General features: G+C 37.0%; 1 protein-coding gene across 2 annotated transcripts in view; it reads left to right on the top strand.

The window, feature by feature from the left end:
• The window catches only part of LAMA2 (laminin subunit alpha 2), a 623,525-nt gene that overhangs the window by 571,678 nt on the left and 38,251 nt on the right, over nucleotides 1–13,596 (top strand). Inside the window, exons 50-53 of one of the 2 annotated variants that reach the window (XM_068551052.1) lie at nucleotides 537–681; nucleotides 7,347–7,485; nucleotides 9,556–9,567; nucleotides 12,786–12,906. In XM_068551052.1, the coding sequence (XP_068407153.1) occupies nucleotides 537–681; nucleotides 7,347–7,485; nucleotides 9,556–9,567; nucleotides 12,786–12,906 (417 nt within the window). The remainder of the gene's footprint in view (nucleotides 1–536; nucleotides 682–7,346; nucleotides 7,486–9,555; nucleotides 9,568–12,785; nucleotides 12,907–13,596) is intronic. The other variant, XM_068551053.1, reaches the window with a different exon arrangement.

The raw sequence follows: 13,596 nt of genomic DNA, 5'->3' as shown, positions 1-13,596 counted from the left end.
TGCATAGTGTTTATATATTTCCATCAGTAACTTTAATTACAGATACAATTTAATTTTTATTTATTTTCAGTATAACTCCCTTATAATCCTTTAAGAGAAGCACCCAGTAAAGATTCCCCCGGTATGGAAACATGCAGCAGAAAAACTACTTCCTTAGTCTTCTTCTAGAGACCTAAGTCAAAAGGTGGTTCTAAATAGCCTCATTATTTTTTCCGGGTCAATATTTCTTAGTAAATTCTTTCAGGAAATGTACTTTTTAGTTTGCTTAATATGGTTTCAAAGGAACCCACTTTTACTCCTGTCATAAAAGGATACATCCTAGTAATTTGGTTGTGACCATTTACACCATAATATCACACCCACAAACATTCACAAAATAGTAACACCAATTCTGTATCCAAAAATGGATTTCAATTACAGATCAACACATTCAGTAATTTAGCCATAAAGCCCTATTTTAAACTCCACAAAGAAAATGAATACCCATATATTTCTCTGTGTATCTAATCACTGGTGTACTTTTACTCTATTAATAGAAAGATTTCATGAGTGTAGAGCTCACTGATGGGCACATAAAAGTCAGCTATGATCTGGGTTCAGGAATGGCTTCCGTTGTCAGCAATCAAAACCATAATGATGGGAAATGGAAATCATTCACCTTGTCAAGAATTCAAAAACAAGGTGAGTTTCTATAGTAATAATGCACTCAGAGCCTTAATCATGCTATCCAAAGCTCCCACGTACCTAATCATGAGGAAGACCCTGTCTGTTATTTTAGGTACTCACAAATTCTGTGAAAAATTGAAACAGTCCTTTCTTTGGCTTAGCTTATAGGTGGTTTGGGTTAGACATGACTGATTGAAGAGCCAAATGGTTCTCTGTCATTTTCTTTTGAAACTGAGAGCTTAATTTGAAAGCATAAAACTGTCTTACAACTTGTAAAATTATATCCTGTAGTAGATTTGAAAAACTTGCGTGCTTTCCTTTTCTTCCTGTTTTGCCAAGATGTTTCCTTTAGAGTGGCCCACAGGTAGAATTTGTAGGGGTGATAGAGCACAGCTACCAGTTCTTTACTTTTTGAAAATGCCAAAAATTCGTATGTGTGCAAGTTAATAATTAATAATAATGTAACATTTTTATGATTCCAGGACATTTTCAAAACACTTTCACAAACGTTATTTCATTTGCTCATGAAGCAGGTATTTTGTTCTGGTTTACAGCAAGGAAAGTGTGGACTCCAACTTATATGTGGTCCCAGACATATATACATAAGATCTCACAACCAAGACAGAAATCCAAGCCTATTAGGTCTCTGTGGGCTGCTATTTTTATCTTAGTATAATTCCGCTATTTCTATGTACTATGGCATTGCCAATATCTGCAAATGAAACTTAGATTCTTCTGTTTATATAATTAGACTTAATTCATTTTGAACATGCCAGTGTGACATGTCATGAAAATTTAGGTATACCTTTGCACCATCTTTCATTCCTGCACTTAACAAATATCTGCCAAGAACCAAGTAAATACTCTGCAAGAACTAAGTGAAGTCTATGATAAGTCCTTGTCTTTATGGAACTTGCAGTCTAATGGGGGAGATAGACAACTCAGTCAACGGTTAGAGAGTAGAAATCTAATTGCCATGTAGAGATCTGTATAGCAGGCTAGGAATCTCAGAAGAGAGAAACGTCAAAGACAAACCCAGAGGTCAGCCCCCAAGGGAGCGCCCTGAGGCATGAACAGGAGCTGAGGAGTACTCTGGGTGAAAAGCCCCTTTGGGCAATTCAGAGAGGTGAACGTTGTATGAAAACCTCAAGGCGTCAGTGAGCATAATACATCATCGTACATCGTTTTCCAACTGCTTTTCCTTGGAACAGGAAACCCTGGAGAAACGCCTCAGTTTGGACAAAAACTGGTTTTGCACTCATAAAATAAATTGGAATACTGTTGTCTGTATACATTGTTCCCAAGGAAGTCACATTTGCGTGTTAGAGGCTCGGCACAGTAGTTAAGAAGAATGTTTAACTCTGTTTGATCGAACACTTCCCAAACTTCTTTGATCACCAAAATCCTTCCATGCCATACTAGCATTTGGCTGAACACACTTTGGGAAATGCTTCAGGAACTACAAGTCAATCCATAGGCTAACAGGATGAATGTTGGCAGAAAATTATCAGATGAAGCTGGAGAGAATACAGAGTCAGTTTATAAAGGGCCTTATGAGCTAAACTAATGAGTTTCAACTCTTCCTGAAATCATTAGGAAACTACTAAGAGTTTTAATCAAGAATGTGACACCATCAGATTTGTGTTTTAGTAAAGTTTCTTTAGCAGCAACCTGGAGGGTAGATGGTGACAATTTCAGATGCTCCTGCAGTCTGCAGGAAAACCAAGGGAGGAGCAAGGAGAAGGGAACCATGAGAATGGATAGGAAAGAATGGAGTTGAAAGATATTAAGCATTCTAAAATTGAGGAGCTTTATGATATGCTCAATGCAGAGAGTAAGATTTTTTTAAAAAGGAGATCAAAAATGATTCCTTTTTTTTCCTTAAAATAACAAAGAATATGTCAGTGCCATTTACCAGGCTATTGGATACAGGAAAAATGCAGCATACTTTTTTAGAAAAGATGCTGAGTTCTATTTTGGACATGCTGTATTAAAGGTACTCTTAGTATCCTTAGCAACCTAGGGAAGCTGTGTAATTGACAGGCAATTAGTTATGCGTATCTGAGGATTAGCAGAGTTGTGGGGCAGAGATGGATAGCTACAAAGCATCCTCATGTTTTAAATCATTGCACCTTAATAGAGATGAGAAAAACAAAACAGTCATATCTAGAATAAGGTGATCCAAAGCCCTTGAGCAAACAGCAATATTGAAGCAGTATAGTAAAGGAAGAGCCCACAAAGGGAGCTATAAGGAAATAATCAGAGAAAGGAGAAATAAGAAATGTAAATTTTCGGATTAAACTGGAAGCAGGGTGACCAATTAGGTTCAATAGTAATTCAGACAGATGAATGATGGCTTGAAATAAGAGTTGCAGTGGGATTTGACAGTAAGGAAATGCAAAATGAATCCACAATGTGATACCACTATACAGTTACTAGAATGTCTAAAGTTAAAAAGACTGAACAGGGCTTCCCTGGTGGCGCAGTGGTTGAGAGTCTGCCTGCCAATGCAGGGGACACGGGTTCGAGCCCTGGTCTGGGAAGATCCCACATGCCGCGGAGCAACTAGGCCCGTGAGCCACAACTACTGAGGCTGCGCGTCTGGAGCCTGTGCTCCGCAAAAAGAGAGGCCGCGATAGTGAGAGGCCCGCGCACCGCTATGAAGAGTGGCTCCCGCTCGCCGCAACTAGAGAAAGCACTCGCACAGAAACGAAGACCCAACACAGCCAAAAATAAAGAAATAAATAAATAAAAAAAAAAAAAAAAAAAAAAAAGACTGAACATACCCAGGGCTGCCAAGGATGTCAAGCAAGTGGAATTCTTATACACTGCTGACGAGGATGTAAAATGGTACAGCCACATTGGAAAACAGGTTGGCAGTTTCTTAAAAAGTTTAATATAGACCTGTCATATGAAACAACCATTCCACTCCTAAGTATTCCCCTAAGATATGTGAAAGCATATATCCATACAGAGACTTGTACCAGAAGGTTCATAGCACCTTTATTTGTGATACTCAAAAAACAAAAAATAAACATCCATCAGCAGGTGAATGGATATACAAATTGTTGTACATCCACACAATGGAATAGTATTTAGTGGTTAAAAAAAAAATGAACTATTAATTTGCACACAAAATGGATTAATAACAAAATAATTTTTCTGAGTAAAAGAAGGCAGACAAAAAAGTGCATTTATGTGAAATTATAGAGAAAACACAAACTAACATATGGTCACAGAAAGCCGATAGAGGATATTTGTTGACTGGGTTTTGTGGGGAGGGACTGGAAGGAAGGATGACAAAGAGGCAAAAGGAAACGTTTGGGGTGACGGATGTGTTCATTTCTTGACTGTGATCATTTCATGGATGTATAGACATCTCAAAACTTGTCAAAGTGTACATTTTAAATATGGGCAAATCATGCTATGTCAATTTTACTTCGATAAAAGTGTTTTTTTAAAAAAAGGACAGAGGGAGTTCCCTGGTGACCTAGTGGTTAGGATTCCAGGCTTTCACTGCCGTGGCTGGGTTCGATCCCTGGTCGGGGAACTGAGATCTTTCAAGCCATGCAGCGTGGCCAAAAATAAAATAAAAATTAAAGATTAGAAAAAATAAATTAAAAAAATTTTAAAAAGGACAGATATTAGAGTTATTTAGGAGATGAGATCAGTAGGGCTGTCGATTGGTAAGATGTGGAATGGTGAGGAGAAAGGATGACTCTAATTTAGGAGATTGGGTGGGAGTCTTAGTGCCACCAAATAAAATAAATAATACAGATCTGGGAGGAAAAAGAGAACCATTTTAATTTGGCATATCAACTGGGGAGGTATATAGTGACTCACCTGTTGAATGTGGATGTTTAGGCAAAAATCAGGTCCAGGCATATATATTTCTGAGTTGTCAACACATGGTAAGTAAATATAAACTTGAGCTACCCAGAGAGCTGAAACCTGACAAGTGGCCAAATGAAAGCACATTAGGGAACATGAACATTTCAGAAGTGTTCAAAGAAATAGGTCCTATGGGAAGGAGACTGAGAATGAGGTTGCAAAGGCAAGAGAACTTGGAGAAGTTGGCATTATGGAAGTCAAAAAGGAAAATTCTAGAAGGATGGAAATTTTAACCTCACATACTGCATAGATATGGATTAAGATAAGGATCAAAGGACCCCATTGGGTTTGGATGTAGGGAGGGCACTGTGGATTTTAGCATTAAGATCAGCATCCATGGAACAGTGGGATAGGAATTTGAGTAAGACCATTGCTCCTTTTCAGATACCAGATTAGTTGCTTTATTCTCAGCTAGTTTGTAAAAGCGCTGTCCCTTGAAATTCAAATACACTCCTTCAGGAGGGATTCCCCACCTTCCCTGAGAGACAGTTAGTGGAACCACAGTCACTAATAGAAGTGCTCCCTATCCCCCCAAGTGCATTGATATGGATGCAAGATTGATCATTTAGATTTTCAATGGACTAAGAGAGAAAAGACAAGAATTACCAAAGTAAAAACAATTCCTTTATAACAACTCCTTTATAGCATTGATTATAAAATACTTGTTAAGCCCCTACTCTGTGTCTAGTATTTAATAAAACCCTTATTTCCCTGCTTACCCATAAATGGAGTCTGAACTCATCAACTCTAAAATTTTATGTTAATGGCTATTCTATAAGGGAAGAAATAATTTCTAGGGCAAGAAATAAAAGCAAGTGTTAGCATTCCATAGCAGAACCCACTTCATTGCTATCACTCATAAAGGATAGGGTAGAGTCCTTCCTTTAAATCAGTAAAAATATGCCATCCTCTGTCTCTCTATCGAAGCTAACACTCACTTGGGCCAGTGAGTTTCAGTTCAATTGTGTTTCTGCTTTTTAATCAGTTTTTCTTAGAATGATTTCTAAAAATGCATATATTCACTCAGGGATAAGAAGGAAAGCTACCTCCAGTCTCTGGCTTGCCTGTGATAGAGAAAGAATCTCATTTTCACAGACACCATTAAAATACATACCAGGTCTGTAGAAAAAAAGGCTATTTTCATGTTCCAGTCAACAGCCCTATATGAAAACTTCTTTGCTGATCTGGATAAAAAAGAATATGTATGGAAAAGTTTGGAAAACAGTTTCATAAATCTTTTTTATTTCAGCCACTAGTCTGGTCAAAAAGATATGTGTGTATGAAATTAATATGTGCTAGAAAGTAATTAATTTTTTAAATCTTAGCTTGCTGAATATTTTTTTAATTGGGAACTTATTTTTGAGGTATTTTTTGTTTATTTTTACAAAATTCTGCTTTGAGGATTTGAGGTGTTAATAGGTTTAGGTATTTTATTTTGGACGTTTTTTATAAGGCAATTATGTTTGGTTTTATTGAAAATACTTCTTTTGAAATGGAAGGACTACAGATTACAATGGAATTTTCAGGTTTGATAGTTCTTTTATTTTTCAAAGAACACTCTTCTAAAAGATGATGAGTTGAGAGAAAATAATAATGTTCCAAGGTCAAACAAATTTGGGAAATACTTCGTGCTCTGTGTCCCTCTTTTGGAGCATCACATTACATATTAGCATGTTGAAAGATATAGGCAGCCATAAAATTAAGACATATGTTTAATTTTGCTTAACCCAGTGATTGTCATATTTACTTGACCCAGGAACATCCAAGAAACTAGTGTTCCAAAGAATAAACATTTAGAAATGCCCTTATAATCCATTGGTTCAAGTGGCCATTTTTAGACCCTTGCTAATTCAGATCTTATATCAGGCAAAGATTTAGAGGCCAAATTTGTCATGTTAATGAACCAATGCCTCAATATGCATCAAGGATCCAAAATATATTTAGCAGTTAAAGGCTGGGCCTAGACAAATGTTATGGTGAGAAAGCACATAATTCAGAAGGAGCCTAGCTTGACTTTTAAGAATGAAGAGGGTAAAATCAATGAGATAAAGTGTTCCCATCTGCTCTCTGAACAAAGCAGTTTAAACAGAGAAGAGCCTCTCTTTTTTCCTTTTTCCTTTCTATTTCTGAATTCTTATCCTCATCACACTGGAAGAACCTTTAGAGACCTGAGAGATAAGCAATAAGGCATGAAGACTGTACCTCTCTCAAAACACTGAGCAGCCCCCAACTAAAATGTAATTTACAATGGATGTGGATCCCATCATCTCGCAAAACAAACATTCCCATCTCTCCACTTCTGTGCACAGCCATCTCATCCACATCACTTTGTGGATGAGCTTAAACCCCAGTACTTCTGTGGATACTGAAATTTACAGAAGGAACCACAAATTCTGTATATTTCTAATTACTAATCTAATTTCTAATTAGATATTTATCTTAGCATTAGTTAATTATCTTACTCTATTTTCTAACTATCTATATTATGGAAAACTATGTCAACGGGTTCTCTGCTGTCCATCTACACTTCTTTCTTTCATCTTGATTAGTTTGCCTTCACTGGTGTTCAGGCTATTATTTTCATGCTTTCTTTGTGGATCGTTTAACAATGTATTTATTGATGTTATTGTTGTTTCTGCAATTATTAAATAGCTGTATATAGTATATGTGCTTGAGAAAGTCAATGTTAATTTGAGAATTAAAGTAAATTTATCCTGAAGGAACAGTGATGATATAGATGTGGTTGGTATTGCACAAATAAAAAGTGAAACTTTCTCTTTCCTTTGCAGCCAACATATCAATTGTAGATATAGATACTAACCAGGAGGAGAAGATAGCAACTTCATCTCCTGGAAACAACTTCGGTCTTGACTTGAAAGCAGATGACAAAATATATTTTGGTGGTCTGCCAACACGGAGAAATTTGAGGTAATTTGGTGTATATTTAGAGCTAAGGATTAAGTTTTAATTTAATGGCCACTATGCTCACTAGAGTTGTGAAGTTTAATTACAACAGGAATGTCATAACCTTTAGTTGCAGAAAGGCCTAATCTAAAAATTCGTGTTGCATGTTACAATAACACCAGGATTTAAAAACTAAAGATTAATTTGATATCTTTGTTGAAGAGATGGATGGGAATTACTGTTTCCCTTGCAGTCACCGGATGAAAAGAATTATAAAAGTTATTAAAGGTGGAAACTGGAGTTGAATGTAATTGCCTTTCTCCTTGCACATTCACTGGAGATAATGGTGCACTGGCATTGCTTAGTGTTCTGAAAATTAGTCAGTGTTCCAGGGCACTGTGAGTATAACCTACCTATTTTATGGCTAAGCACAAGCATGATAATAGTATTGGAACTTTTCCATATGCCTGATGCTAAAGTGGTATCAGTTGTTCTCGTGCCCATGTCAACATTTTTTAAAATTTCACGTATGTTTTTTAGAGAGCAGATAGGGAGATATATTTAACTCGCAGTTTAACTAGTTCAAAAAATTAATAGAAGTAACTAAAAAGTGTCAGAAAATATTTCATGTGGTATTTAATTAGTTTGCTTCTTGTTATAAAACAACTTATAAGAAATACAAGTTATAGAGTATTTGGTGCTCAATAAATGTTAATTAAATCTAATTAGAATGGGATGAATTGATTTGGCTAACCCGTAAGAATTTACTATAAATACAGACCACCATGTTTTAAATTTTTGTTTTGTGTAGTTTGTTAGCTTTTGACGGTTGCAAAAGTCCTGTCTAGGTGTTTCTACTCTAAAAAAAACACATTACGATAGGAAGGGTCTCAGAATAACTGAAAAGTACGGTGGTCAATTATTTTCATATTTCTCAAATGAGCAGTGGAAATTCAGTATCATTTTATGATAGCGAGTATGCAGACTGAGGTTTGCTCCTCTCTGTATCTAAACTCGTAAACCAGGCACCTGTCCAGTTACCAGTCTACCAAGGGTATAAGTTGATAAGCTTTAATGGTGCAGATAAACTGGCTCTGCATTCGCCTACATGATATTGCATTTGTATTAGGAATATAGATTTAAAGTGTCTGGTCAGAAAAATCATTGCAGATTAAATGTATTTGAATAGTGGCATAGTTATTACTCCAAAATCCACTTATCCATTCAACAGCTGTTTGATGAGCATCTATCAATACTATGTTTCAGGTACTATTTAAATACTAGGGATCCAGCAAATTGTTCAAGGCTAAGATTTACTTTGCAAGATCACTAACTAAATTCTCTAGGAGTGAATTAAATGTAGCCAAAATAAGGCTATCCAAAGGTGGCTTCATTTATTCTTGTGATAATGTAGCTTTAATTACCATAAAGTGATTTTTAGGAATTATCTACAAAAGTGTATATGTTAACCTCATTGAGATGGGTTTATGTATTAGTTTGCAGACTACATACCTGATGAGTCTTTACTGCCAAGATATTTTTACTCTCACAGTACAGCGTTTCATAATTATAATATTTCTATGGCATGGCTCATTATTTCAAAACAATCTTTAGACATATATTTGTGACTAGTCAAGGAGACATGCATTCATAGTTAGCTGTAATTTTGCCTACAAACAGGATCTTAATATGATAAAGTGCAAAAGATGTGATGAACATGAATTATTTTTATGTATATTAAGTTCAAAGAGGCAATAAGCTCTCCTTACAGGCTACTCATGAACACTACAGCATAGCAACACTTGTGCATTTTCCCATTTGTAAGAATGATAAATATGAGTGCTTTAAATTCAATTCCAAAATTAAAAATTTCCAAGAGAATAGTGTGGGAGATGGTCACCGTTGGACTCTATTTTCACTGTAGTCAAGGGTATATGTCTGTTTTCTTTTCTGTTGGTGTTTTATATTCCTTTCCTTTGTAGATCTCTATGAAATGCTTTCTTTTTTAAAAGATTTATAATGAAAGTCTGTTGTTTTACTAAATGAAAATGCAATTATAAGTAAATCATTTTCTTTCTCTTCCCTTTGACCTAGTATGAAAGCAAGGTAAAATTTAAATTTATGCATGCCTTCTTCAAGTGCATGGGTTGGGTAAATGTGGCTTCTTAGATAAAGCAGTGATGCAGAAGCGAAGTGACACCTATGCAGCTTTATTCACAGTACATTTCACGAACAAGTAATGCATTCTGAGATAGTTCTCATGCTGCCCTTTGCTTACAAAAATGCTGCTTGCTGCTTACCCACCATCACTGCAATTTGACTTGTTCACCAGCCGTGATGACAAAGTCGCTCTGCTTATTTGTTCAACCGCCCACGCACAGCGCCGCCAGGTGCACACATGCAGCAGCACACGCTAAGGGCAGCTGGCCAGGTTTATGGGCGAAATCTAGTTCTGGGGAACAAACTGGTCTCTTGGGTTGAACCTCAGACTCTGGTCTCCCAGGTACCGTACTGTCTGCCCAACAATCAACCTGTGCTCCCAAATGCGTACTACCGCCTGGTTGCTTTTTGCAAGGCTGCAAATATGCAAGCGTTAACATGGCCCTTGCACCTCTTGACAAAGCTGCTGCTTTCTTGCCATGTTTATTTAGAATTTAGCTGTGGAGTCAGTATTTCTCTGGAAATACTATATGTAAAACAAATGTTTGCATTAATGACGAGGAAGCTTGCGGACAGTCATCCTAGCTTCTCAGGAGCATTTCAGTTCCTATTTGTAGGCAGGAGGTTTTAGCGTGGAAGTTGTAAGCAGCAGGCCTCTGTAAGTGGCTGATCAAACCCTGGCTAGAGCTACAGCTGAGTGTTTTGGTATTTCAAAACCTAATGGTGCCAAATTTCCCGAAAGGACATAATGAAGCTGAGCTGATACAAGAAATTTTTAAAGCAAAGTCTAGACTTTTAATACCAGAAACTAGACTATATAGAAATGAAAGTGTGTAAAAAACAATCCAAGTTGTTTAATCACGATACAGTTATAAGACCAATGAAGTGCTGTTTGCTGAGACGGCTAAAAAGCAGAGGCTGGCTTTCAGTGAAAATATATGCTAATAAAACTCTGGAATGACATTGTGTAGCTTTGTAATTTTGCCTCTGAGGCAAACAGAGGAAACAGTGGCCTGCGGTTTTCATTAGGAATCTGATCACCATATGTGATTACTTATACCCTGTGATTTTCATAATGTCGAGCTTGCTAAATCATTGTGTTTTGAAATGATTCTTTGTATTTCCCTGAAACAATGAAGTGCATAACTTGTAGGAGTGATTTATTTTATTGATAAGACCTCTGAGAAACTTGTGATAAATCAGTCTTCCTCTAAGCGAACATGGAAGCAAATGAACACTGAGAATGAAGCTCACCCATTTCCTTCACTTTATACAAGAAGAATATAAACAAGATTCTCACTCTCTAGTTGGCATGTTTTTTGTAATGACCAGCTGACTGAAGAGAAGGGGAAGACCTTTGGAACAAGTGGAAATGATCAAAGAAAATAAAACAGTCCCAGAGAGAGAGAAACAAATAGAACAAATACCCAGCATGACATAAATCACCTGATACAAACTCCCAGGGTCTGATTTGCTTTCCTACCTGTTTGTCCTCATGTCATGTGTTTTTTATTAAGACAAAAAAAGGAATCCTGCCACCATGGGACAGTGAGGAGAGAATTAATCATTATCCAAATAAATATAATATCTTGGTGTTGATTGGACAGTTTTTAGAGTTGCTTATTAGCATCAAAAAAAAGTATTACTTTTTCTATTGTTGTTGACCTGCATTACTCAATATGGTAACCACTAGCCACAGTGGCTATTTAAATTTAAAGAAAATTTTTTAAAAAATGGAACTTTCCTGGTGGTCCAGTGGTTAAGACTCCATACTCCCAATGCAGGGAGCACGGGTTTGATCCAGGGTCGGGGAACTAAGATCCTGCATGCCGCATGGTGCCGCCAAAAAAATAAATGAATAAATAAATAACAATAAAAATTCAGTTTCTCATTGGCACAAACTACTTTTCAAGTGCCAGCAGCCATATATGGCTACTAATTACTGATTCGGACAGTGCAGAAAAGAATATTTCCATCATCACAGAAAGTTCTACTGGACAGTGCTGCTATAGCTGAAAGAGGTGTCATCACCATTAACATCCTGCTAGCTTATGTTTATTGAGCACTTACTACGTGCTAGCATGTTTATCCCTTTTTAAGAAGTAGTGAGCAAAAAGTAAACATTCAAGTGTCATTTGGGTATTGAAGCCACTTTCAACCTTATTGGAAAAATTAAATGTATGTTTCGTGACTTTGGTTGCTTTATTTTGTTACTGCTGCAATACAGGATAAGGACTTTAGGGTCAATCTATAAACTTAATCTTAAAGTATCTTTTTTTTAGACTATGTAATCCAAGAGAATGTTTCTCAGGTTTTATTTGACTTAAAATCTTTAAAGAGAAATATGACATTATCTTATTCTTCAGCTAACCACCCCCCAAAAAACAGTCTCAATGAAAATATTATCTTTTCAAAATCAATGTTTGCAGATTTTTTTTTAATTTTGAGCAAAATTTTATTTAACTTTGTCGGTATGTAGTTTGATTACGCTGTCCCATACAAGTTCTGCCCTTTGTTGGAAAAAAAGAAACACATTTCATTATGCATATGAAGCACTTCATAAGAAGTCAGTTCATTCCTGTACCTTGTATTTAAATGCAATAGGTGAGATTATTTTTTTAAAGGAGAGGAAGAAGAACTACATAAAGACTCCTTGTGCAGGATGGTGCTCATATCCACTTATCCAACCAGGAGCTAATGGAAGCATAGTTTGCTGGGTGCATGTGTGCGCGTGTGCACAGTCTGAGAGACGTGCCTGCCTGTGCAGAAATTCGGGAAGCGTAATTTGCTGGGTGCGTGCGTGCGCGTGTGCACAGTCTGAGAGACGTGCCTGCCTGTGCAGAAATTCGGGAAGCATAGTTTGCTGGGTACCTGTGTGCGCGTGTGCACAGTCTGAGAGACGTGCCTGCCTGTGCAGCAATTCGGGAAGCATAGTTTGCTGGGTGCGTGTGTGCGCGTGTGCACAGTCTGAGAGACGTGCCTGCCTGTGCAGCAATTCGGGAAGCATAGTTTGCTGGGTGCGTGTGTGCGCGTGTGCACAGTCTGAGAGACGTGCCTGCCTGTGCAGCACTTTGCTCCATATGGCTTTCATCCACTAGGCACACACGCTATACCGCCATTGCCCTAATGATATTGCTTTTGTTTTCCATTTAACTTTTCAACAGGCCGGAAGTAAATTTGAAGAAATATTCTGGCTGCTTCAAAGATATTGAAATTTCAAGAACTCCGTATAATATACTTAGCAGCCCTGATTATGTTGGTGTTACCAAAGGATGTTCACTGGAGGTTGGTCTCTTCTTAATGACTTCCTAAATACATTCACATCAGATTTCACTTACTTAGGTTGGGTCTATTACAGGGACCAGTCCTTGTTAATATATTTTAAATTCCTACTGACCCTAGTCTTAGCTATGCATAAATAATAAAGCAAAATTGAAGTACTTCTATAAGTTTTCATGATCAACTGAACTTAGGAGAACAGTATTATAGAGACCCCAAATTGTGAACCGGTTTCCCACATGTACAGCACTTCATAGCATGTATTTTTAATATTAATCTCTTCTCTGGTTCCTTCTTCCTTTCCCACACTACTTTTCTCTTTTCCTCATTTTTGTCATCTATATTAGATTTAGTTTATCTTCATGTATTTTATATAGCTTTATTAGCAGCCTTAAATTATTTTTCTGAAATGTGTTAGGAGTTTACACAAATAGCAAGTAATAGTTTACACCATGATCATTAGTGCGTAGAATCTTGTTCACAGCTTAGAAGTCAAACCTCCTTTTCTTTGAAAATGGCACATAGTGGGAACCATCTACAAAGACTTGGCTTTGACGGGACTGCAAAGTCCCCTGTTATCAGGTATCTTCAGTATCTTTTCTTTATTGCCAAAGCAGCCCAGAAGCTTCCTGATACCACTTGACTATTTTGCACTGACTCTTCAGTAGAGGCTGACCCATAGGAGAGAGGAACACA

The sequence above is a fragment of the Eschrichtius robustus genome, chromosome 9, assembly GCF_028021215.1.
Source record: "Eschrichtius robustus isolate mEscRob2 chromosome 9, mEscRob2.pri, whole genome shotgun sequence".
Classification (NCBI taxonomy): Eukaryota; Metazoa; Chordata; class Mammalia; order Artiodactyla; family Eschrichtiidae; genus Eschrichtius; species Eschrichtius robustus.
The sequence above is the reverse complement of the archived record's forward strand: the minus strand, read 5'-3'. Positions and strand labels throughout refer to the sequence as shown.